This window comes from Plectrocnemia conspersa, unplaced genomic scaffold (genome assembly GCF_051122295.1).
Source record: "Plectrocnemia conspersa isolate PC_06_02 unplaced genomic scaffold, ASM5112229v1 ptg000001l, whole genome shotgun sequence".
NCBI classification, from domain to species: domain Eukaryota; kingdom Metazoa; phylum Arthropoda; class Insecta; order Trichoptera; family Polycentropodidae; genus Plectrocnemia; species Plectrocnemia conspersa.
In genome coordinates, this window is record NW_028277165.1 from 11621717 (window position 1) to 11648090 (window position 26374).

The 26374-nt window shown below is 30.1% G+C and overlaps 4 protein-coding genes across 4 annotated transcripts in view; 2 read left to right on the forward strand and 2 right to left on the reverse strand.

Annotated features, from left to right (window-relative positions):
- The window catches only part of LOC148238872 (uncharacterized), an 82048-nt gene extending 65988 nt beyond the window's left edge, over positions 1-16060 (forward strand). Inside the window, exons 5-6 of the mRNA XM_088190553.1 lie at positions 15604-15752; positions 15825-16060. Coding sequence (XP_088046679.1) covers positions 15604-15752; positions 15825-15973 — 298 coding nt within the window. The 3' untranslated portion in view covers positions 15974-16060. The remainder of the gene's footprint in view (positions 1-15603; positions 15753-15824) is intronic.
- A 2005-nt stretch (positions 16061-18065) lies between these two features.
- Positions 18066-19125, reverse strand: Polr3H (RNA polymerase III subunit H). The gene is made up of 4 exons (XM_088190563.1): positions 18942-19125; positions 18678-18861; positions 18473-18613; positions 18066-18405 (listed from the first exon to the last, which is right to left on the reverse strand). The coding sequence occupies exons 1-4, from the start codon at positions 19050-19052 to the stop codon at positions 18167-18169; spliced, it is 675 nt and encodes a 224-aa protein (XP_088046689.1). The 5' UTR covers positions 19053-19125; the 3' UTR covers positions 18066-18166.
- A 945-nt stretch (positions 19126-20070) lies between these two features.
- On the forward strand, positions 20071-22657 carry LOC148238875 (tether containing UBX domain for GLUT4). Its single transcript, XM_088198582.1, has 9 exons — positions 20071-20162; positions 20241-20321; positions 20385-20577; positions 20638-20863; positions 20931-21303; positions 21365-21562; positions 21633-21792; positions 21863-22058; positions 22440-22657. The coding sequence occupies exons 2-9, from the start codon at positions 20241-20243 to the stop codon at positions 22612-22614; spliced, it is 1602 nt and encodes a 533-aa protein (XP_088054708.1). The 5' UTR covers positions 20071-20162; the 3' UTR covers positions 22615-22657.
- Positions 22658-22709: 52 nt separating this feature from the next.
- Positions 22710-25020, reverse strand: ecd (ecdysoneless cell cycle regulator). The gene is made up of 3 exons (XM_088198569.1): positions 24722-25020; positions 24428-24630; positions 22710-24366 (listed from the first exon to the last, which is right to left on the reverse strand). The coding sequence occupies exons 1-3, from the start codon at positions 24939-24941 to the stop codon at positions 22867-22869; spliced, it is 1923 nt and encodes a 640-aa protein (XP_088054695.1). The 5' UTR covers positions 24942-25020; the 3' UTR covers positions 22710-22866.
- Between the last annotated feature and the right edge of the window lie 1354 nt (positions 25021-26374).

The following is a 26374-nucleotide window of genomic DNA, read 5'->3' on the forward strand; positions in this document are numbered from 1 at the left end:
GTCGCCAGACATTATAACATGCAGATTGATAATTTAAAATAAATATATAAATACCTACAAAGTCTGTTAATCCCTGGTGTACCCTTTTATTTATGTGTTTTTGCCAACAGATACGATTATGTACAATAAGAAAGAACACATTTGCGAAGTTTTCTTTGTAAGCAACGTAAAAAACCGTATCGTCTTTGAACATTCGTATTTTATATTATGGTTGAATTTTTTATATCATCAATAAATTATTTGCGGTAAGGACGTTTTTGTAATAAAATATTGTATTATACGTAAAGTAAAATATATTTTTTACAACAGAAAAAGACACGATTTCATATTAAATTTATATATTAAAAGTACACATCCATTATCTAAAATACACATTTATTTGTGAAATATTTACTTTGATTTGTAAAAGTAATTCTTGTGATGACACATTTTAAAATATGCTCTATGATTTCATAGTTATTTTATTCAATTTATCGTTGTCAAACAAAAGTAAGATGTATTACACTCTCTTTGTCTCAAGGGCATGAAAAACATTTTCCATTTATTTATTTTTAGTTTTACTAGCAATTTATTGTGTATATAAAGGTTATTTAAATGCTTGTATATTTGTATAATCGAATAGTAGGCAAGATTACATTTTTTTTAGGAACAATAATGTATTTCTTAATTAAATTTAAAGATAAAAAGTAAAAAAATATATTTATTGATTTTAAAAAGTGGGATATCTTTGGGTAGATAATGCAGCAGCAATTGAAAAAAACGACTTCTTGCGTCGTTGTAACACACAAATATAAAATAATACAATAAATTTAAAATTTCAAAATATTCTGCTACAAATATGAACGATTGATAATTTCACAAATAATTGATAAATATTTAAAAAAAGATTAATTGAAAATCATCTCTCAATACCTCTTTTTCATGAAGTAGGTTTGTTAGCCGAATCGTTTTGTAAACATTTCACACGTTACAATCTGCTATATAATAAAATAATTTATATATTCATTAGGTTAGTCGAGCATTAAATATAAACCAAAGCTATCAATCAGAAATTAGACAGATGACTTTCCACTTGTCTGTTCACATCTACTGGTTCAGTTTGACTGTAGACTACACGTCTCAACAGTTTTTGTCTTAACTAAATAAACCCCCTCAGTTGATGTCAAGACAAATTATTAACTTTGCGTTGTATATAAGAGTAGATTTAAAATGTAAGTAGCGATATAAATTATATGTCAAACATACAGTGTTAGTATTACAAATAAAATATCAAACGAATCCCTTAATTAAAATTAAGATTACTTTTCACAGCAAACGATGTAAAGTTTTGAGTTGAACAATTTGCGAAGCTCCCTGAGGAACTTTTTATGTCTGCTGCATATTGAGCGCCTGCCTTTTGTATTATAATACAAGAAAATTTCAAGCGCAAATATATACATATATATATATATATATATATATATATATATATATATATATATATATATATATATAACTATTTTACTTAATGAATTTTAAATGGATTTGGGAATGAAATTTTAAGGCACTTTTCTCAGAGCGGATTAATCGACAAAAAATATATTGTAGAGTAATACATTATGTGTGATAAAGAAAATTTAGACGCTAGGTTTTAGGTGTTTTTCTCAGATTTTCTACTCAAGCAATTTTTCGTCAAAAGGACGCACCGACCTCTCCGAAATGCCAATTTTATTTTTCCCCCTTATTCAGTGCGCGGCTTCCGCAAACTTCGAGCTACTTTCACGCCCTTAACCCTTCCGAGACAGTAAAAATCAAATTACGATTCACTTTTAATGAAACGTCTCCATCCGGCGAGATATTTTCTCAGACACGTGTCGCCCTCGGCGTTGCTCTTGATTTCGACTTACGCAAATCTTCCAAGTAAATTAGATTGCTTTGCGGCAACGCGGAGGGTTGTTACGTTGAATTGTTAATAAACAAGATTTGGGAAAGATAACAAACTGAATTTAAGTATATAATTTGTATTTCTACCTTGCTTTTTTTTAATATTGCTATACTTATAATAAGGGTCAAGGGCAAATATCTGGGTATAAGCTCAAGGAGAATCTTTAATAAAATTATTTTTTTCTTCAATTTATTTCTCAATATATAAAACATAAATAAGCTAAATCTTTAAACGTGATATTATAAATGCGTAGAATATGATTGCGAAAATATATTTTTCTCAAATATCCTCTTTAAATTTACATACATTAAAAGAACTTTTTTCGATCAATATCAAAAGCCCCGCTGAAACGGAAAAAGTACATTATTTTCGCCATAATAGTTAGTATCTTTATCTAATTTATTATATCAAAATTTTAGCTTTCATTTATAAATGTAGATCTGATGGTCTTTCCTTTATTTGATTTATTATTTATTTTTTTCGTAAATTTTCATAAAACGACACCATCACGAAAGCTTACAAATTGACTTAATTTTACAATATATTGTTAATGATAGCAATTATTTATTTATTACGTATGGCTATCTCACTTTAAATAGGTTTATCTGAATCAGAATCTAAATAAACTTGTGTGCGAACTTTCATTACATCCAATTATTTTTTATAATTTAAATCTTCCATCTTAACATCTCAAAAATGACAGGCGTTAGCCCAAAAAGTTACAACTGGTTTAACTCAATTGACTCAATTGTTAAAGAGCGATTATATATGTATTATATTGTATTATGGTTATAAATAATACGTCAAAATTATAATAAATTGATTAACCAAAAATATATATACCTCGCTCATTTTTTCAATTGAATTAACCAAGTGTTATATGTTTTACTTATTATTATATAGACTCGTTTTTAAAATAATTTATTAATCCATTTATCAGATTATTAATTTATTAAATGTCATACATAAATCAACAGCATTTGGCAATTGCAAAAAAATCTAACTACTGATTTACGATTCGATTCAATACCCTGATAACACCGAGCTCACTTACTTCGATCTTACCACAATCTTTGTACGTATCTTTTCATGTATTTATCTTTCTCGATAAAAACCCCATATAGCATTAGTCAATATTTTCCCATCGTTGCATACATACACTGTCCAAAGATGTACGATAAAAGCTTCATCCCCTAAATGTATTGACATAAAAAAGTGTAATGTACAATACCTATATCGTATAACGGTCGTTTGTGTATATAACTTTAGGTTGTTTTGAGATTCCCTGCCTAGGGTAGGTTTTCCTTCTTACCTTTGATCGAATTAAGCCCTTAGGCTTTGAGGTATAATGAAAGCGTCTTAACCCTCAAGTTAATCAATTAAGAATCAAATAAGGCAAGAAAGCCGCATATTATACATTGGGGATGAAATTATATATTTTTCGCTTGAATTGAAAATATTATATTACATGTTGAATTGTGATGACATTGTCTGTCGACTTTTTTTAATATGTAAATGTGTATAATAATATTAATTACACAAAGCTATATTATAAAAAACTTAAGTAGCATGATTAAGAAAATCCATTTGGTTTATTAGCATCTGATATAAAATCACTATAAAGATTAAATTCAGGTCAAATATCTCATACTTGATAAAAATACCAATATTAAATGTTTCTTTAAAGAACTCCAATACGCTTTATAAGCACCGAGAAACGTACTAAGACCACTTATCAAGATAAAGACTTTATTTATCTACCCCAGGGGTGTCGTATTTTGTGCTGCGTATAATGAAATTGGCATCAATAAAATTTAATAACGTGGATATGCATGTACTATGCTTATATCTATATACAATTGAATACAATATGTATTTTTTATTAAATTGCGATGCACAATGAATTCCAATTTCTACTGCAAAAATTGAATACATAGTATATCCTGCTTTAATGATTTTTTTTTAATAAACAACATTATAAATTTTATATAATTAAATTACTTGTTTTACATCTGAAACGTTTTTTTGCAATCGAGTGACTTATTCGGGCTTAATCGACCGGAAAATAGTGAATTTTCATCGTTTGTACTATACGGGCTATATTTAACTGTATTTTGGCTATATGTAGAAGACCGGCAGCTTATGACCAGTCAGCTTTGAAAATCAAAGGACTGAAAATAATTCAATGCATGATTCGTCTCTCTGAAAATTCCATTGTCTGTATTCACTGAGATAATTTAGGTTCAGTTGAAAGGGATCCGCGTTAAAGATGAAAATGGAACGTGTTAAAAATATATTGTTTTATTAAAACGAACTCATTTTCTTTATGTATGTATTTTTTTATGCAATTGAAATATGGTAGTTAAATATTTTTATTATTTTCATTATATTTCATTGAAAAACATTTACAAAACTTAAATAGAAGAAATAGTATATCGTTGAAATATGAACTGTTTATTCACTAGCAGACATTTGTATTTATATCATGATGGTTCCTCTTGATTTCGAAGCATATATTGTCCTATAGTTAAGTGGTTCTTAGTTGGTTTATTATATAATATTACATCCGCTTTTTTAGAACATTTAAAATCTGAACTCTAAGATAAACAACATATCGCAATCCCTAAAAATACATTTCGTGTTAAAGTTGTTAAAACCATGACTAGGAATTAAAAAAATAGTAGACAATAATCTCTTTAATCTACATTGCTACTAGAGATTATTATCCTATTATTCGAATACCAAAAATATTCGCCTATTTTATAACTATTAGTTTTTCTAATATTTCTCTATTTATTCCCAAAGTATTCGTTCATATATGTATGCTGTAGAATATTTTGAATTTTTTTTTACAGTTTTTGAGTATTATAACAACTTAGGTAATCATTATTTTTTACCGCTGAATAAACTACAGTTTTTTTTGCGAAATTTATCTGTTTATCCTTATCAGAAATGATCATAACAACTAATATCTGAGATACAAAATAATAAAAAATAATACTATTATTGCATAGGTAAACTTTAATATTGTATATCTGTGGACTTTATTAAAAAAATAATAAAAATCCACTCTAAAGCAATACAAATATTTCATTTTAAGTCTGTTTACAGTAATTTATTATGGCTCACTTTTGCTCTTCAGCTTTTCTATTCATATTTTTTAATAATTCTTTCATGCGTTTTTTATGTATAATGTCCTTAATTAATATAATTTCTTAGAATTAATTGTTCTAATTAAAAGTTTGAAGCACTTATAACGTATAATACGTACATATATATATAAACTTATATATGAAACTGTATTTTTCGATTATCTATTTTTGTTTGATAACCTTACAAATATATTTAAATATTCGAATATTGTATCGTTAACTATTCGACACTCAAATAGTTAAAAATAACAAATATTTAAAAACTCTAATAGTTATTAAACAGTACCTGATAACTTAACGCTATTATTATTTCTAACACATACTTATAAGAAACACAATATTTTTACTTTTATTTAATTTTTTTATGAACTATAAAATGGTTTTAAATAAGTAACATATATTTTATTTTAAAGTACGTATTTCTCTTAAAAAATATTGTAATAAAGGTTTTTATTGGAACCTCAATAGATATTTGTAGATATATTAAAAAAAGGACAATTTTCTTTCAGAAATATTGTGTTATTCTTTTCACTTGTAGTGTGTTATTTGTACTTGAATAATTTGTAAGATATATTTCTAGTATTAATATAATAAGTAATAAGTATTAATACTATAACAAATTAAGTAAACAACCGGTGAAACAATACATATTTCATTCATTGGCTAACTATTATATGATTAACTGAAATGTGAATGAAATATTAATATCATATATATTATTGATAACTGGTTTATATTTAATAACATACAAGCTAATTGAACAAAATCATATTTAGTATTAGATGAATACTTAAAAAGTGTTTTATATATATAGTCATCAACATTTTATACGTATAGACTTTTCGTCTGATGTGAAAAGAACGAAACTAGTCATATATATTTCGAACAATATAAAAGCTGATGATTGATATAACTGTGTGATGAATTATCTGACTAGATAGTTATTACGACCGATCAATCGAGAGATGATTCGTATTGTATCATATAAAAATATCTCTAGGAATTATATATATCCACCAACAATAGACGACCAATTAGATAGATAATAACTGGACGAAAGTTAAATATGATTTATACGAATCAATATCATACATATATGTATGTGCATAATAGCAATTCATGCAATGTTCTCTTTTTACATAGACAGGTGTAGATATTATATTGGTAAAAAGTAAATGATTTTCATTCATCCACAGTTATTATCTTCAAAGATAAATAGTATCCAAATAACCGATTCAGTGGAATAAAATATATAGTCAATCTAATGATCAGATTTATTTAGAGATATAAATTTAGTTTGGGACTGGGCAATTTAATGTTATAAACATACTTATTGTTATATTTTTTAATATTTCTAAATAATTATTTATGTTATATCGTACACAAACACATAAGCCCTCGCATGCGTGAGCAGTTTGGCATAGACAATTTTTTAGCCCTTTTTTCCTTCAGCCATATTGATGAGCTTCGTTTATTTCGCACGCTCCAATATTCACCATCGATTTAACATCGATATTCTCACTTTTCCGGCCTTTTGAATAAAACGATCGCCGGAAGAGGTGTTTTTTTTACGCCTTTGTTCTTTGCTCAGTTTTGCCAACTCAACGGTCAGGCGTTTTCAACACACTCCGTAAAGCGGGAAATCTGATTAAACTTTACATCACTACGCTATTCACTAACGATTACATTTAACGGTCGTTAAAGGGCAAGTGCGTTTAATTTATGAGCAACAGCCAGTGGTAGTCAATCTTTTTAAACGAAGGTCATTATCGTGCGCCAAGAGTGGGTGTGAATTATTAATTGATGTGTGGAAATGACATATACCATAAATTATGAAATATATTTAAAGTATTATAAATGAGTGTGAATATTAGAAAAGTAAAGATCATGTCCTGAACTGTGTATCAGGGAGTTTGAATCAGTTCACGTATAGTGTGCATAATTATTGTTATGTATACGAATCAGATCAAGCGTCTGGTATCCGTACACCCGCTAGCTGCGGTATCTCACGATAGTGAAGAACCGACAACTGTAATAATATTGAATTTATCCGTTAAAGTTTAAGCAAGTTGCGATGTGGAAACCTAGCAACTTGTCAATGTAATAGCACTTGCAATTCTAAAGACATTCTTATTATACTGTCATTACAATATAATACAATAGCACTTCCTTAAAGACCGCTATTTAGGTAATCACCAAATTATTACGCATCGTATGCATAACAATGGTCTAAAAATTTGCGTACCGTGTCTAACAGCATTGCTTTATGTCGCTTTTAACGCGTAAAAAGTTTTTTCTCGCAGTACATTTTAATAAAACCTGTTTAATTATTTTCGACGAAAAGATAAAAATGAGGTTTTAAAATTTATTACTTATTTGTTGTTTTTTCAATTGCGTAGAAAAAATCCATAATTGTGTATGACTTTCTCATCGCACTTGCACCATTTAATTACGACGATACGCTACAGATTTGTCACTATAAACTGCATGCTTCGGTATTTAAGTCACTATTTCTGCTATATATTCACGACACCACTTTGCCTCATTTTGCTTATTCTAACGTCATTGCCATAAATACGGTGATTTTTATTATGAGTTTCTAACTTCGATCTAAGCAAATCTTGCACTTCATGGAATTAGCTATTGATGCAGCCATTTTATAAGCACAACGTTATTGTTAAGTGAAGTGTATTTACTTTGTCACGTCACGCGAACCCAAGCGGAAACATTAGTGTTGTTAAACGGATAAAAAACACTTTGTACTAACCTTTGATTTCCGAATATCGAGTTTTCGTATTTTTTCCCTCGATTTTATAAAACTTAAATTATTTTCATATTGAAAAAAATATTTAAAAATATGCTTATTAAATCAAATTAAGATGTTTTTAGATACTCACTTAAACGTTTTTTATTATATCTATATCAAATTAGATTAATAATGGTTGTATAGACTTACGGAAAATTAAAGGTGTTCCATGAAAAAATTTCAGTAAAATTTCGAATTATTAAATGGTAATTAAATACTAACTTTTTTGTGGTTCACCTCTTTTATTAATATGCAAAGTTAAATTGAATATCCAACTCAGCAACTTACAACAAAATTGGCTATTTACTTTGCTTAAAATTATTCACGAAAATAAATAAGCGTATTTATCATAACTTTCTTTGCGTTTTAATATCAGATATTATTACTACATAATTTAAGAGTTTGGCAAGCAAGTTTGTTCGCATAATAAAGTCCCTTTGGAGCTTTTACGCAAAATATTTAAACGCCATTGTGCGAAAATATTATCGAAATAAATATATTATACAAACAAGACGCCAAAGCTATTTTACGTCTTTAGCAAAATATGCTCGACTAAACAATTTTCTATTATTGTACTAATTTTTTATATTTAATTCTTTATTAGATGTGATATTTCTACGATCGACTTAACACGTTCTCTCTGCAGTGAGTATCAGTTTGGATGACGAGTCAGATTTTTGCTCTCTTTCTATAGAAAGTATGTCCAGACTTCAACAAAAAGTTCTCTGGGATTTCACAACTCGCAGTCATTTCCGCAAATCCAATTTCTACCAGTCAATTTCCGTCGAACGGAGCTTGTTTCCCGCAACGTTATTGCAAATCACTATTCTACGTAATCGTTTTAAATCTTCTTTTAGCGTAATAAAATGTTTACAGTGTTTCCTATTAAAATACAAAATTTCACTGAAAAGCTAAAAGCTATTTAAATAATTAAGTTAGCGCGAAAAATCTGAATTATATTTTCACTATATATTCAAAGCAACATCTGTATAAAAATTATTAATGCTACTGGACTATGAAATACATATTGTTTTATTTTTGAAACAACACTAAACCGCTTATGTTATGTATTAAATGAATTATAAAACTTATTCATGATAAAATATATTTTAATACATTAAATAAAAATATTTGTCCTAATATACAACGTCAATTTTTTTCTTCCTGAATTTTGTATCAAATTTTTATTTCTTTTCATTGTCAATGACAAAAATCGAAGGCCTATAATTTATATATATCCTTCGCTTTCGTAAATCTAATACGTCTAATAAAACAGTAGTAAGGGTTTTACGGTCCATTTGTAATAATTGAATTTTACACTATGCATAGCATACTATCTTTAGAAATTATATTATAATAATGTACATATCTATTTGAGTTCAATTTTAAATATATGTTGTTTTATGTGAGAAAAAAACGATAGCGTTATTAATTTTATTTATTTAACATATTTAAATATATAATATAAACATAAAATATACTTTACTTTTGCTTAAAGTTTAACGTTACTATAGAATGCTATATTTCTATCAATGGCAATAATCGCACGGTTTCAAGTTACAGTATATATAACAAAAATTTAGAAGAATTTCTAAAAATATATGTTAATATTATATTATATAAAAATAGAAAAAATCTTATTTATTTTAAAAGAGCATTTTTAATATAAATTGCGGAAACTTTTATGAGAAGGGAGAAAAAACTATTTTTCTAATTACCAATCATTCTAATTTCTTAAAATTAAGATAGTTAATATCAATCTAAGGTAAATTATTTCCATTTTCTAAAAATAATCCATGGTTTTTGTAAAACTATTTACTTGACTAATATATGCAATATATTCATCATTGAAATCTGATTCCGTTTACACATTATTTTATCAAGTTATAAAGCTAGTTATATTTTTGTTGAAAAAATATTTTTATACTTATAAAGATCGCCAATCCAATGTGTTTTTTTTAGTTCGTACTATAAAGCGTTTAATATTAATTCAGTCTTTATTTTTTTGCTCATTTAAAAGGTCGGAATAGCGTAGTCTATAGAGTCTAGACTGTTAACCCAGAGGTCATGGGTTCGGATTCCCGCAGCACACTCGAATTTTCATTTAAAAAATGCACGAAAACCGGCCCCAGCTGCAAACCGACTATTGCTTTTTATTTATATTATATACATAATATAATAGTTTATAATTAATTACACCTATATAACGATTACCTAGACTTTTAGTATAGTTTTTAATGCTTGCTTCAACCAGTTGGTACTGATTTATTCTGTTGTAACGCATTGGGCTTAGCCTGTCGGGTTACAACTGAATGTCTCTATTAGTGGTCAAACGCAATTCAAGCTATTTTAAATTGGGCATAAAATTTTATTTATTAAAAAATTATAAATATATATTTATAATAAAACTCTAATAAAACGTGCCATTAAAGTCATATTCGGAGGCACAGACCCTTACCTTGGTTGTTGTCGGCGGGGTGCGTCTTGTGTCGCTTGCACAAATATTAATAGAACATTTTTCTAGTGAATACTTTTATATCAACTAAGTTTAAAGTACTTAAAAATATATAGCAAATAAAATTTAATTCTTTTAACTTCTTATAAATTAAATTTTAAATTGTTTAGTATAGCTGATTAATGGGACACGGTTTGAAAAATCGTGCCATATTATATTTCTAATGTAGACGGAGATAAGATCGAGACATCGCCCCAGACGATGACCCCAACACCAGAGGACGAAACGTGAAAGAGATGTGGGGAGAAAAGGCGCGATAAGCAAGTCCTTAACATTAATATTTGTGCACTAAACAATCACGTCTGCCTTTTAACGGGGTTAAACACCCCTTAATAAAGGGCGTTAAACTTTCGCGTGATTGATCGGCGCTCCGAAAATGTACATACCGAAAACCTACATCGTGCTATTATACTCGGAAAATGGTTACAGTCTATAGCTCTATAGGATTTGTTTTGTGTCCGAGCGGGAAAAGCTTGCAGTAGGTTCGACGGCTGAAACGAAAATAAACGCAGCCCTCGCGGTTGTTGTTATGTTGCCCGTTTAGTTGTCATAGCTCCCAGAGGCGGCCCCAGCCCCAACCCTTGTCTCGTCCCACCTGCCCGGGGCTGTTTCATGGTCACCGCGTTTTGCATTCGAAGCACGCTAATTGGAGTCGGCCGATGGAAGCATGCTTGCTCGGTGGGTACACGTGTTGTGTTGGGAAAATCGATAGCAATAACCGAGGGTTCAAAGTTTGATGCTATTAATCAGTCTTGGGCTGTAATCACCAGACATCGGATCGCTTTTCACAAAGCGCATGAAATTGTATTTAATTAAAACATGCTATATTGGGATAAACAAACTAGCTATGGCATTAAGAGGATAACTTTATACATAACTTACTATCACCATCTGATACATTTTCTATATTCTATGAAAATCTCACATCTTAAAAAATCGGTTTTTTAAGATGTGAGATTTTAAATACATATTTTTCGTATTTATTTATTATTTATAAGAACTACAAAAAACACAATTTTATTAGAAGACTAACCAGATTTCTAATTTTCGTAGTGAATATCAGGCTATTTATAATTTTCGTGGTGAATATTCCTATCATTGAGAATACTTGCTGGCTTTCCGTTGATGTTGGCTAAATTGTGAACAAATATTTTTATAAATTATATATATTTTTAGTCCATTCTTAGGTTGGTTGCAAAATTTTTACTATAGAAATTACCTAGTGGCTTACTATAATAGTTGTATGTTTAATTCCCCTTGAATTGTCAACGTCATTTTTATCACTATTGAGAAAATTCAAATAAAAAAAAAATAATAATTACTTATTGCTCATATTTAGCACATGCTTATTGAATCATATTCCGTGGACTATTTGGGTAAATATATGTTTAAATGGAGATAAAAATGTACAAAAAGAAGAAAAAATTTCGTGTATGCAAAATCTGTATTTGTTTTCACTTCGTCAGCCATCCCTATCATAAAAAAGAGGCCTGCAGGCCAAAGAGGCGTTGTCATTTCTCTGTTACATAACATAATTATTTGCAACTGCTAGATACCGTTAGACTTTCTTGAGATCAAATGTATTCCTTTTATGTTGACACGTAGCGCATATCGTACATGTTCAATTAAATTTTAAAAATTTACGCCAAAATATCAGGCGATGAGACCTTTTGCACCGGTAGGGTGGGTCGATATTTTGACCTTCTGGGACTAAAAGGGATAATATTATTCTATTTTGATATCCTACTCCGATAAATCTATTTAGGTTAATCCCCTATAATAAGCATCATTTTATTCTCCGCTTCTGCTTTCAAACAATATGAGCATCGTTGTTTTCGTAGTTCATAGCCACGAAGATATCGTTTTCAACAAATAATATCAAAATCGGTACTATCGACATTTTGTTTTGTAATATCGGTAGTAACGATAGTCAATTTTTGCCCCGATACCGGTATTACCAGTATTGCAATTCCTATATACTACTCAAACCATAAATTATAAGATGATAAAATGTTATATTTTGATAGGTACACAGTGTTTGTGTTAATTAATAATGATGCTCATTCAGATGAGCATCGTCTGGTGGCACTCCGCCACGACATCTTGCAGACTGAATCAATGTTATTAGCCTACCGTTTATGATCCCAGTTTTATCTGTACTGCACACTTTTAAACACATTTCTCTTAAATGAGCGAAATTCAACTGTATTGTAAAAATATTAAAAGCTTATTTTTTGTTAGACTGGAGCTTTTTATTCAACGTTTTGATTTTAAATTAACTCACTACGCGAGCAAAACGGTTGTATTCACGTTAATTACGAACGTTTACGTAACACACATACGACACAACTTTCAAAACTCAATAACCGTTGTAGCAGCGCCATTTTATCCCACATTAAGCATTAACCTTTTCGAAAATTTTATAGCACACGTGCGGCAAACTTTGAAACGACATTGGCAATATTGCTACGTTTTAAAATTTTACGTCGCCCTACATACCTACTACACCGCCATGACAAAACACTACGACAAGAGGGTCTCATAATTTATGAAACTGTCCTGAAAGCTTTCACGTTCGCCCGCTTCGAAATTGTCTTCGAAATTCTACCGGCACCACTCCATCCATCTTAATAGACTGAACTTGTGTTAACCCTTTCATGTTCCACTTATCATCATATATCATATACAAAAGAGACGGCCAAACTTTTGAGGACAGCTAAAAATCAAGGGTCCGCTCCTCTCTTCCAAAAATATTAATAATATTTAAATAACATTTTTAAAACAGTAAATAATAATGTAAAATAGTCATAAAGCGCCCACAATATAACACATATGTATATATCAAAGTTATCTATACTACGTACATAGATAACTAATGCCATCGGTATAAAAGCTCAAGTACTTGCCACATGTAATGTAGTTATCTTAATTGATCCAAGCATTTTTCATATATGCGATGAAATTATGGAAAATACATAATTTTACGCAATTTTCTACACCTGTGCTGGCAATATAGCGACAATATAACGGGGCACTTTCCCGCGGAGGCGAAAAAGCGCGTACCTTTTCATTTTGACGGGATTAATCCCCCTTTCTTCGCTGCTTCTCCCCCAGGTCCTTTTCGTGGAAGCCGGATGAGTCATCGTGTCGTTTTGGTGCAATGCCCCTAGTGCACTCAAACAAAAAAATAAAAACATGGCACGTGTATCTACATACTCGATGTTGTCTACGATATTATATTCATTTCATTATTTTCCTATTTTTGTAAAACTTTTACTTTACTATTTGTCCACTTTTTGCTACTGAAAACGTTCTGGATAGATTTTTATTTTTTTGTTTCCGAGTATGTCCAGATCTTCGTTCAGGCAATCGTCGCTCTTCCTGTGTCGCCCTTTTGCTCATTTCCGATGCAACACCCACTTTTCAATAGCTTGGGTGTCTTAAATTGTTATATCCTTTCGACATGTCATTCTTTGGGACTCATTTTATATTTATATATATATATTTTATAAATGTGTGCAAAAAAACATTTTTTTATTTAAGTATATATTTTTTTATATTTTTTTATATATAAGTATTTATCTTTTACTGATTCACTATTAGAATTATCATTATAATGTAATTATACACATATGCATAGAAAGAGAGAATAATAGTACAAAAATAAAGACAGTACAGTAAAACAATAAAAATATATTATAACATTTACAAAAACTTTAAAAATGGATAGACCACAATCCGACAATTGGTTAAAAATTTTCTTTGTATTTATTGATATTTGTATTATTATCATTTATAACATAAAAAAATATTGTAAGAATGATTAAAATTAATAAAAACATATTGATATGTTGTTCAATGTAATTTCATACCTGTAGTTAATTTCAAAAGAACAGCTGATTTTATCTGTTGACGCCAGATTCGCATGCCTTGTGTATTCGTGAACGCCGCTTTACGGCGGGGTGTACAAACAGCGAAATCTGACATTTTTGTCGGCAGTCGACCTCGATTGCTTCGACGAGGCGCTCTTTGCACACCAGCTTATAATACAATAAACACTTAAACAGAAAATAAAAAAAGACCAAATATTATAATTTATTTCTTAATGCATAGAGGTGATTCTTTATTCCATTTAGGAAAACCGCTACATTTTTATTTTGTTGATTGTCCTAGGAATATTATTATAAAAATTCACACCTCCCCCCGTACAATATTCCCCTGGCCGTACTCCTTTTCTTATACCTAACTATTCTTAAATTGTTTCTATTTCTAGTATTAATGTATATGTTTATTTTAATTATTTTCTAGCTTATGTATAAACACTAAAACATTCGGCTCTAATATTTCTTGAACATCCAACCATTCCAATCTATCAATCATACTTGTACAACTAGTAAATCTATTTTTATTTAAAACTACTCTCATTGCCATATTTTGTAATTTTATCTAATTTATTAAGCACGTCTAATATTGTTGCACAATAATTAAAATGGGGCAATATAATAATATTATAGATTATTTCTTTGCGTTTATACTTGACCTATTTTTTATCCTGGATATTTTTTTAATATGTAATTACAATGTACCTCAAAATTTTATTTTATATCTACAATTACTTTTAAATATTTTATTTTATCAACTATTTCTGTAATAGAGTTATCTATAACTGATGAAACCATAATGTTACCAGTTTAACATACGCAAATCCAAGAAACGTCTTGGACCTGCTATCAAATAAATATCTGATTACATGTGTTTTGTTGTAATATGACTCCATTTTACAATCACAACAATCAAAGATCTTCATTTTGAGTGTCATAAAAATCTGCCCTACTCTCTAAATTTTGCCTCCAATGATGACTACATCCAATAAAACAACTTTATTGAGTTAATATCGGAAGTTGAGAAACCGAAGATACTTAATTTGAATAACAATGAAATAATTCCTAAAAAAAATTGTCAAATGCTTTTTGAAAGCCATTATATACTACGTCAACCAAAATTTTAGATTCAAGGGGCCATGGAACAACGCGAACGATAACTGTTTTGCTGGTCCACTATAGCCTGCCAACAATGATTACTTATATAATTATATCAAACAACTTAGCAGATGCAAAAGAAATAATTAAGCTATTGGGTTGATTTAAGAGACATGTAATGATTTCAGAAGTGATAATATGTTAATATATTATTTTATTTATTTCAGATGTGTCCATATTACTGACATTGGCGTGGGATACATAAGCACAATGTTATCTCTATCTGCTCTGTTTCTCCGTTGGTGTACTCAAGTCAGAGATTTCGGTTTACAGCATCTCTGCGGCATGAGAAATCTACAAATATTATCATTAGCAGGTAATATAATTAACAATTATTTATTGTATACGGTTATAATTTTATTTACTAAATAAACAATATTTTTTCTAGGTTGTCCACTATTAACTTCCAGTGGATTGTCAAGCTTGATACAATTACGTCACATGCAAGAATTAGAGTTGACCAACTGTCCCGGTGCTTCTAGAGAACTATTCGACTATCTACACGAACATTTACCAAGATGCCTCATCATAGAGTAAATAAACTCTTAACAATCAATGTTATCGATCCATTTCCAGTCAATTCACTAGGATTTGAAAACAATCAAATTTAACGCTTCTCAAAAATTGTCTAGTTAAAAAAAATACCTATTTATATAAATAAATGGATTGTTTCTCTACGTTGTATGAACGTTGTTAAAATACGCTTTTCACGGCAGACTTACTCTAAGCATTGTTAATTTATTTATATGCCGCGCAAATCTCTCCGTTGAAGTAAAACAAATTGTCAATTTAAAACAAGCTCACAACATAACATAATATGGAACAAGTCTAAGACTGACTAAACCTACGACTTCTATAATGATATGCAATATTTTCTATGAAATTTTATAAGCGGTTATTTTCTCATTGCATATTTTTAAGAATGGATTAGTGAAAATGATAAAGCATTCAACGTGTAAGCTTATTTCTAAGCTATTAAAACTACAATAAAACTCTTCCGCTCATTGACTTTTATACAGAATATAAATTTTTGCGTTTATTATGATATTATATAATATACTATTATTATATTTAAAAAATCATCAACGTTAGTGATATTATTAGATACATTCCAATTTATGAGAATAACATCAGATAGCTTAATGCGCATGCAGAATAGAGACTAATCAATAATGTGAAGTTGTGTGGTATGAATATTAAAGAAAAAATATATTATATCATATATTAATGCATATATGATTTTTATCCATGAAATTATATTGTATATAAAAATATTCCAAATTACAAAGATTGTTTAAACGCATCATTCACTATCAAAAAAAAGCAATAATATAAGATGAGGCATTTAAAAGTTTGAACGTCTAATATTATATAAATTTAAGACATCCTCTAATGTTGAACATGAGAATCAATCCTTTAAAATGCAACATCTTATATGAACCGTATAAAAATCAAATAAAAATTATGGTGTAATAGCCATATGCATACATATGCATTAGATATAATTTATTTTTAGATGTCACCTTTATGTGTAAATAATGTAATATAGTCGTGTTTGTAATGTGATGTCGGATTGAAATGTAATAGAATGAATTTATTATATAGGAAGTATATAAGGATGTTACTTAAAAATACCCTACCATGGTGTTTGTATGAATACATCTCAGTCTATTTAAGGGATACTGTAACGGATCATCTAAGTGAGAGATATTAAGAGAATCAATAATAACGTCCACTTTGTCCACAAAGATTTTAATTGTTAAGTCCGACGACTGCGTATGATAAACGAAAAATTAAATTAACATCACTCTTGTGTGTGTGATCATTACGATTTTTTGTTATGGAAACAGCTTTACCATAGTTTCGGCAATAGATCGGCTGTAGTATAATCTATTATGACAAAATTAGTACTTATACAATTTTACGAATCCATCATTCGGCCACTATATCATCCAAAGAGCATATTTTGCGATTACGGCTTTTGTATTGTAATAATATATAAATAAAATATGCCACCGTTTAATATTCGATTTCATTCATACTGAATTGTGATTTTGTTATTACATCTCTTCGAATATATTATAAATTAAAAAATGTTCTACGCTTCTAACGCAAGAATGACACAGATTTAACGATACACTTTGAATCCCAAAAATTATTATATTAAATGTATAGAATTTAATATGTTATCAAGTGCAATATTATAATTTAGTACTACATTATATAGTAGAAGGCTCATGATCAAAATCTATTATTAATGTGGCATAAAATGACTGTGAATAATAAAAATCGACGATTGCGATAATTATTAATTGAAACATAAAAGGGTACCTGAGAGTATCGGAGGATGTTTGTACATAATAGGAAATTAGTTTATTGAACCATTAATTTTATGCATTATCAATAAAATGTTAAGTTTTTTATAAGTTTATATTATAATTTAATTACATTTATTTATACGTTATTCCCATATTATTATTATTATTATTATTATATCAGTTATTTTGTTTTAATTTTTTAACGAAATATTTTGTCATTGTTCCTTATGAGTGCAAATTGCACATAGATATTTGTATGTAATATTTCCTTCTAGAATTATTACCCTTACATGCTAATAAAAAGAATAAAATCACACAACGTCTTTTATTTACATAAGTATTATATTAAGAAATGCAATACATAAATATACTATTAAATTATTTCCTAAATATCACAGATAAAGATAGAGAATCAACTCTCTTCAGTTTTTCCATCGTCTTCTTCTTGAGTTTCAATAGCTCGATTTTCCCACCAAGAGGACAAACCCAAACCGGGTTCGTTAATACTAGCCAATAATCTATATGGCGTTTTAGAATTGTCTGGTCCGTCAGTTGGTTTGTTTGAAGTACTTGCCCTCACTGCATCGGGAGGTTCAGCCGGAGACGTCTCTTGGAAGCTTTCAGATGTTACCCGAAAACGTATCTTTTCACCTTAAAATAATTCATAAGATTAACATAAAAATACATCAATTATTCACTCAATCATTATAATACTCACCGACGTCCATAAAGAAATCATGTTTATCGCCATCCCCGACAGGATATTCCCAAACCCATACCTGATCTGTTTCATCAAATCTAGAAGGATATTGAAGTCCGCTTACAGGAATGATGATATCATCAAAAAATCCAAGTGTAACTATGCAAAAAAGTTATATGAGCAACACAAATTACATTAAAATTATCATCAATCATATATTTACCATGTACGCCGTCTCTACTACAACTTCTAATCTTCCCCATGATAATTTCTTCAATAAAAGGTCGGAATACAATATATCGGAAAGTTACTTCTGTGTATGAGGCACCATCGCCAGGGAAAATGTACGAATCTCCTATTTTGATTATGTCAAATAAAGCAATACATAGCCCAACGTTGAGTACTACCTGCGTTTAAGTTCATATAATGGTTTAGTTAATATACGATTTTAAACATTTTGAGGTTATATATCAGATTCATGGAATACCTTATTGGCTAGCTTTCTATTGAGTATTGCATGTAGTGCAGCTGGTAACGGTGTTCCCAATTGAGCTGGTGCCGTCCGCGCCAGCTGTTTTAGTTCTGCTAAAACAAACATATTTAATGGACCGGCAGCTTTAACTGTCACATGTCAAAACCACCACATCGTTTTTGGTTATAACACGATATAATTTGTCTATTACACATTAAACGTCAAATTCTATATTTTATTATTTTATCGTTAATAAAATTATATTATAGTATAATATAGTATTAATAGTCGAGAGACCGAAATATTTTGTAGAAATCCTGAAATTTAATTACGCTTATTATTATATATTTATTATGGTGTTTTACCAATGTGCCAATTCATTTTATAATCTCCCACAAAGCAATACTTTTGTTGTTCGTATTGAATTTAATAATATTTACAACTCTAAATGTGTTTATAGAGAACCTTGATTTTTCTATTGTTTAAATATCATTGTAAGACTATAATTTTGCTATTTATTAATGAGTTATAATCGAGGCTAGCCCAAGTAGCGGGCTGTACAGATGGTCACCTGGGGCACCATTTTATTCTATTTAAGAGGGTTTCGGAAATGTATATAAGTAAAGGTGACCAGACGCCCTTCTTAAAAATGTTATTCATCATAAACAAAAATTTACAAAAAGACCTTTTTTGAGTTCCCATAGTAATTTCTTATTCTCATTTTTAGAGATGGTTTTTGAACTAAAATTTCCGTGGTGATCTTTTTTTAGCTCTCTCAGGAATTTGTCTTCCTTAAACAAAATTTTCCCAAATGCCCTTTTTTAGAACCCGAGGCGCTGAATATTCTCGGGTCGGCCCTGATCATATCTATGTACAACAATATTTATTTTATGAGTCAATTAAAATTATTTTAACATTTCATCAATTGACACATTCTTCTAACTAACGAGCTTAAATGGATTTTGATTTATACGAGTAGTTTTAACAATGTGTACAAGTACCAGGCGTGGGCGGTGCGATACTTTCCCTTTAGCATAGCATAATTAAAAATCATAATATATTATTTATAAACAGTTAATTTATAACTTATTTAATTATTGTGAAAATAATTTATTTATTTGTCATGGCCAAGAAACTGTCGCTTATCTTTCAGAGTTGCACAAAAGTATGTAACTGTCATCGAATTATACGTTTCATCTTCCATTCGCCGGCAAAGATTTTGTGGCTCATAAAAAGGTATTACCAAATAAATAATCAAATATTGTTTTAATAACTTGAAAAATGTAATATATAAAATATTTGCCAAAAATTTAGATGTCTTGGAACATAACAGTCTTAACCCCTAACGGGCGAAGACATTCAGCTCGCTATCCCACTGATACTACGCTATTGCAGGTTAGATTAATTATAAAAAGAATATATTACTATTCGATATTTGATAAAAATGTAACGTTTTAGGTTTTAGAGCAGACGTGTAAGAAGTATGATTTTAAATCAGATGAATACGATCTCACACATCATAATCGTACCATGGATACTTCGATAACGCTGAGGTTTTCGGGCTTGCCAAACAATGCCATGTTAGAAATGTCTCCTGCGAAGAAAATCAGAGTGGAGTCTGAAGTAACGTTAGGATTACAATTAGAAAACGGTATGCAAGTACAATATATATCTTTTAATACATTTTTTTTATAATGAATCATTTTTCTAGGCAATCGTATCATGGGCACGTTCAAGCCAAATATCACAATATATGAAATATTATCTTCACTTGTGCCGGATCAGTGCGACTCATCTTTGAATCCTGTTGTTATATACATGAGAAAGGAAATTTACGGGATTGATTTGTTAAAAGAGACGACATTGAAGAGCTTGGGGCTTACGAGCGGAAGAGCCATACTCAGATTGATTCATAGGACTCCAGAACAATTAAAAACGTATTTTAGTTTTAATCTAATATTTTAAATAATTATATTTGTATTTATCTTTATATTATAATTTAAGACAAGCAAACGTATCAGCCCCGTTGCCTCAAAAAATTAGAGATGCAGAAATAACGTTTGTAACGACAGCTAACTATCGAGCGAGTGAACCAAAGAATAAAAGTATTGAATCGAATGATACAAAGCCACCTGCCAATGAACGTGTGGTGAAATCTGAAGTTGAAAATGTACAAATTTGCAATGTTAAGCTGCCAGAAGATATTGTAATGAAGACTGATGAAGACTTTGTTAAAAATGTAACGGAAGAATCTTCTTCAATGAAAATGGAAGTAAACACTCCTCAGTGTGAAATTAAAGATCTGCAGATGATTGAAGAATCGCCAAATATGGATGTATCTGAAGAAGCAGAAGAATGCACCGAAGAAGTCGTTGTGGTAATAAATACATATTTTCATTTAAATAGATTTTTATTTTATAGTCTTATGAAATTTTTAGTTGGGTGAACGAAATGCGCTTGTATTTTCGCAAGAAATGGCTAGTGGTTTGCCATTTGATGATCTTCCTGATGAGTTCTATGACCTATCAGTCACAGAAGTTAAAAAACTTTTTATAGAATTGAAGAAAAAGCGGGAAGCGTTGGAAAATACAGCCCTAAAAACGTCGGCACTGAAAAATATAGAAAAAAACGAATCGGTAAATGTAATACAAATAAATACAAATTAAATTTAATAAGAGTACTATCTTTATCCAAAAATATTTTTAGACAAAAATGAAGATGCGCAAAAACGAAAAGGTCGTTTTAAGGATTTTATTCCCAGATCGTACAGTTCTGCAAGGAACTTTCGTACCGATCGACAAGATACAAGTAGTAAAAGACTTTGTTAAGTTATACTTGCAAGACGAAGATCAAGATTTTCATCTATGTAAGAGTATTTTTTATTACAGTATATATTCAAATTACAGAATAATTATCTTTATATTACTTTTTCAAAGATATAACTCCACCGAAACAAATCTTGGAAGTTGAAACTACACTATTCGATTGTCAATGCATTCCGTCGGCTCTTTTACACTTTGGTCCTTCTAACGTAGATTTGGCTAATGCTTCTGATGTTCAATACCTCAAAAGTGATATTTTAGCAAAGCTCTCATCGCCGAAAGCTGCAATGCAATCTGCAGCAAAAGCTAGGTAAAATAATATCTTCATATGATCCTTCCTTGTTCAACATCACCCACGATTTATATATATTTTAGTCCATTTGGATTTAATACACATAAGGATAGTTTTACGCTCACAATGATATGCGAACTTTTACTCCATGAGACAGTTTCTTGTTTTAAAAATATTGTCAAGAAGATGAAAGTTGAATCTTAGGTATAATTTAAACAATAACCACATCTTACATATAGTAAATCTTGCAGACATTAATACAATCATGTCTATATAACATACTATTTTCATCCCAAACCCATTATTTTTAAATATATTTGTAAAAGGAAGCTGAGTTTTGAATAAATTCGCTGGGTGCTGTTTAGCAAGGTTGTATACATTGTTTCAAATGTGTTTCAGAGGAATTAAAAACGTTCAACAAATCTCATCAGTAATTTATAATCAGCCAGAAAATGAGACAAAAAATACTACAGCAAATCAGTCGGTCAAAATAAATCAGCCGTCTGACGCAGCTGGACCTTCTAAAGAAAAAAATCCTAACGTCCCAAAATGGTTTAAACCAAATACAAAATAATATTGTACACAGCTTTTTATATGCGAATATACTTTTTAATTTATTTTTAGTGTTATTTCAAGAATCCCCTTATAACAAAAAATAAAAATAGATCCTTTGTATAAAAATCTTTTATTAAAAAGAAGACTTCATAAAGCGGCGACAGATAGAATCATTATTTAATTCTAAAGCGATATATCACAATATTGCATCGCATTATTTCACGAAAAATAATAGCAATAATAGGAGATGAAACATGTGCTTATACATAACCTAATCTACTTCTTCGTCAATAGAATCGAAATGATCATATTTGGCGAAACCCAGAGGTCCCAGAATATTACCAGCCGGTCCGGTGCCTCCGGCTTCCTCTTTGTAACTCTTCGTCATGTTGACTAACATATTCTTTTCCAGATCGACTGAAGTGTCTCCTTTATCGATCTTTATCTCGAAAGACTTTCCAATGGACGTCGAAGATAATTGTGCATCCATTTCTTTCATATATTCTTCCATTATTGTATCTTTCGGCTTATCCTTTATTCTGCATTTTAGATCAAATATGTCACTCTCTATATCGCCGTCGCTTCCGTAATCGCTCAAGTCCGATTCCGAATGAAATTTATCTTCCGGTATAACAAAATCTAATATGTTTTGTAACGCACCGGAGAATTGATCGGGATCAAAATCGATGTTGTATTTCCTGGTTAAGCTAGGAGATCTAGAATCGTCAGATGCTAGAGATTCAATTCTCTTATTCTTCTTGACGCCTCTTCTGGGACGCACCGGAACATCTCCCGTTTCCATTTCTTCAGATTTAGAATTCTCTGGAAATTCAACACCCTCTAAACCGGACACGTGTTCTAAAAACTCGCTGATCTTTCCGCTCACTTTCGACGCTCCGACCTCTCCATTTAAATTGAAAAAGTTTTTTTTACCATATCGCTTTTGTAACATCTCTTCTAGTTCGTTACGATTCACCGAAAGCCAAGAATCATCGTCGTCGTTTGGTAAGAACGGTTCCATTTTCTTAAATACGTGTTCATCAATAGTGAGATTATTAAGCATATTCAATATTTTCATTCCTAAAATGGGAGCAATTTTAACTGATTCCAAATTATTCAAAAAATAATCTTTGGCGTTATCTAGTAGCGTGTTATATTGAGCCGAGCCTTCCAATAACCCCTGAAAATAATTACGATTCTTTAAGTTCTCCAAATAAAGCAACCACGCTTTATTGGACTCCAATGGATTATCAGGTTTAGCTTGCGAAACCAAAATTTCAAAACCACAAGCCAACTTTACGCCTAAACTGTGAGCTTTATACTGAGGAGAATTTTGCAATGGAATTTTCCAGCCGGTCCTACGATCTGGATCGTAGTTATTGTGCAATAGCATAGCGTATAAGTTTTTAGTTAACGTCACAGATGTACTGACTCTATTTTCAGGCGGAAAATACTTCATAGCTCTACACACTTTCATGTCGATCGGATCTCTGTTGCAAAACGCATGAACAGCAGCTGATATGTAAGTCGGATCTTCCTTAAGCAACGCGGCCACACCCACTGGAGTATAAACTCGAGTCCGATGCAATAAATCTTTGATACCGTTCGGATAGTTCATAATTCTTAGATTGATATCTTGCACTATCTTCTCGGACGCTATATATTGCTGCGAATTTGATTTGATACATTTCATAGCTTCCGGAATAGTCATTCCGGTATCTTCATTATCCTCGGGCGGTATCAATAGAAGTGAACCTTTATAGAAAAACACCTAAAAAAATATATATTTATAAAACACCTCATTATCTAATAATATAAATTTGAATTATTACTCTATTTGTTGAATTGTGTGGATCTGCCCACGATGGAAGAGAAAGTGCAGCTTCAATAAGCAAAAACTCGCAATCTATATCGGCAACTTTGGCAGTAACACTATGATACTTGGCCGTCACCTCTTTCATCAAATACACAATGAACCATTCGTCTTCAATGTCATCTCCATAGTGACATATTCCATGTATATGCGATCGAAAATCTGAAACGAAAAACGTCATTATTATAGATAACATTTGAAATGCTCAACTTTATATTGTGATCAAATATGGATCTAAACAACACAAAACTACCTTTGTCCTCCTCGTTGAGCGATACACCATTGTTGTAAAACCTTTTGTGCAACGTGAGAGCGTCCTTGTGCCATATATAACCTTTAGAAAGCTCTAGAATATATAATTGTATATCTTCGTAAAGAGCATCGAACGATTCTATCGTTAACGATTCATCATTAAAGGGAAAAATGAAGCATTCGACGAAATCGTCCGCTTTAACTATTTCGCCAGCGGACATTTTATTTTCAATGAGTCATGCGTACTGACGGTTAAAACAAAGCGTTGTGGTTATATCGTTTGACAATCTGACAACGAACGAATGTTGCCATATTAAATAATAATAATCATAACATTGAAAATTGTCCACGTGCTGAATTTATTCCAATTACAGCAAAATCAAGTTTCTACGAATAACAAATACTAAGTTTTTTATAAGTGCCAATTAAAAAAACCAAAATTATATATTGAATTTTTATAAACAAAAAAAACACAGTTTTATATAACTATTGAAATAGCATTAAAAAATAAATGCTAATAATTAATAAAATATTTTTTCTGGTGCTTTTATACCGTGAGAGTTAAACACAAGACAATTGCTCACAATGACAAATGAACACATAAACTATTGAACACAAATCGCAAAAAAGTTTGAAGTTGTATGCATAAAATAAATTATAAAACACTTATTTGGATTTCTAACCTTTTATAACTTAATGTTCTTTTATTATATCATGACCAATTTATAAACTTGTATATTTTATAAATAATTTATATATGTGATTTAAATGTTTGCGACAATGACAAAATAAGCATTGGTAAAGCACAATATTAACATAAAAGAAACACGTATAAAAAATGCTGTGTACAAATGTTTTACATGCCACTATCATCTTTTTTATTATAAAATAATAAAATACAAAAAGGAAAATATTTAGACGTTTTGTTTTTCATATTTTTATGTACATGCTTTGAAATAGTTTATATGTTCTATATTTTATGTTAAATGTGTTGTTTTCTTGTTAAATATATAAATATTAGCATGATAAGTATCTACAAGCATTACGCAGCTTCACAATTCCATTGCGGAACTAACGTTTCTTATGTTTTGATTGTGGTTATAATGGTTGACCTTAAGGCTGAGCACATACTAGGCAACCTGGCTGCCGCAACAAGAAAGCAACCGAGACAGCGCAAAGAAATGTATTGGTCTGCCTGGGTAGATCACGCATTAGACAGCCAGGCGCCAATCTCCGTTCGCTCGTAGCCAACAATAAATTATCAAACTCGGCCATTTATTTATTTTAAAAATGGCGGAACAAAGTATTTGTATAAAATTTTGCGTTGGAAATGGGATTAAGTTTTGTTTATTGGTACAAATGTATCACAGGGGGAGCAAAAATCCACGGTTAATCAAAATATGTAGTATAAATAAACTGTTGTAGTTTTAATATATATTTCTGTACAACTTTTTTTTAAAGTTACTTTAGTAGATATTTTCTATTTTTTTAGCCAGCTTAATTCTTTTATTGACGCCGGAAGTACGACTGGCTACCAGTCTGACTAAGCAAAAATAAAAAACTAAGCAAATACCACGTAAACAAACCGAAAAAAGGACGAACGCGTGCATTCATTTGCTGTTTTAACTTGTCACTTAATACTTGTCGCGGCTGT

Bases quoted from the DNA above. Each gene is read 5' to 3' on its own strand.
- Polr3H (XM_088190563.1), bottom strand. From the start codon at position 19,052: ATGTTTGTTTTAGCAGAACTAAAACAGCTGGCGCGGACGGCACCAGCT. The intron at 18,614-18,677 runs GTAAATATATGA...TTTTTTGCATAG, and splicing joins TAGTAGAGACGGCGTACATG to TTACACTTGGATTTTTTGAT. The intron at 18,406-18,472 runs GTGAGTATTATA...AATTATTTTAAG, and splicing joins TGATTTCTTTATGGACGTCG to GTGAAAAGATACGTTTTCGG.
- ecd (XM_088198569.1), bottom strand. From the start codon at position 24,941: ATGTCCGCTGGCGAAATAGTTAAAGCGGACGATTTCGTCGAATGCTTC. The intron at 24,631-24,721 runs GTAGTTTTGTGT...TTTTCGTTTCAG, and splicing joins GCTCAACGAGGAGGACAAAG to ATTTTCGATCGCATATACAT. The intron at 24,367-24,427 runs GTAATAATTCAA...ATATTTTTTTAG, and splicing joins CACACAATTCAACAAATAGA to GTGTTTTTCTATAAAGGTTC.
- LOC148238875 (XM_088198582.1), top strand. From the start codon at position 20,241: ATGTCTTGGAACATAACAGTCTTAACCCCTAACGGGCGAAGACATTCA. The intron at 20,322-20,384 runs GTTAGATTAATT...GTAACGTTTTAG, and splicing joins CTGATACTACGCTATTGCAG to GTTTTAGAGCAGACGTGTAA. The intron at 20,864-20,930 runs GTATTTTAGTTT...TTATAATTTAAG, and splicing joins ACTCCAGAACAATTAAAAAC to ACAAGCAAACGTATCAGCCC.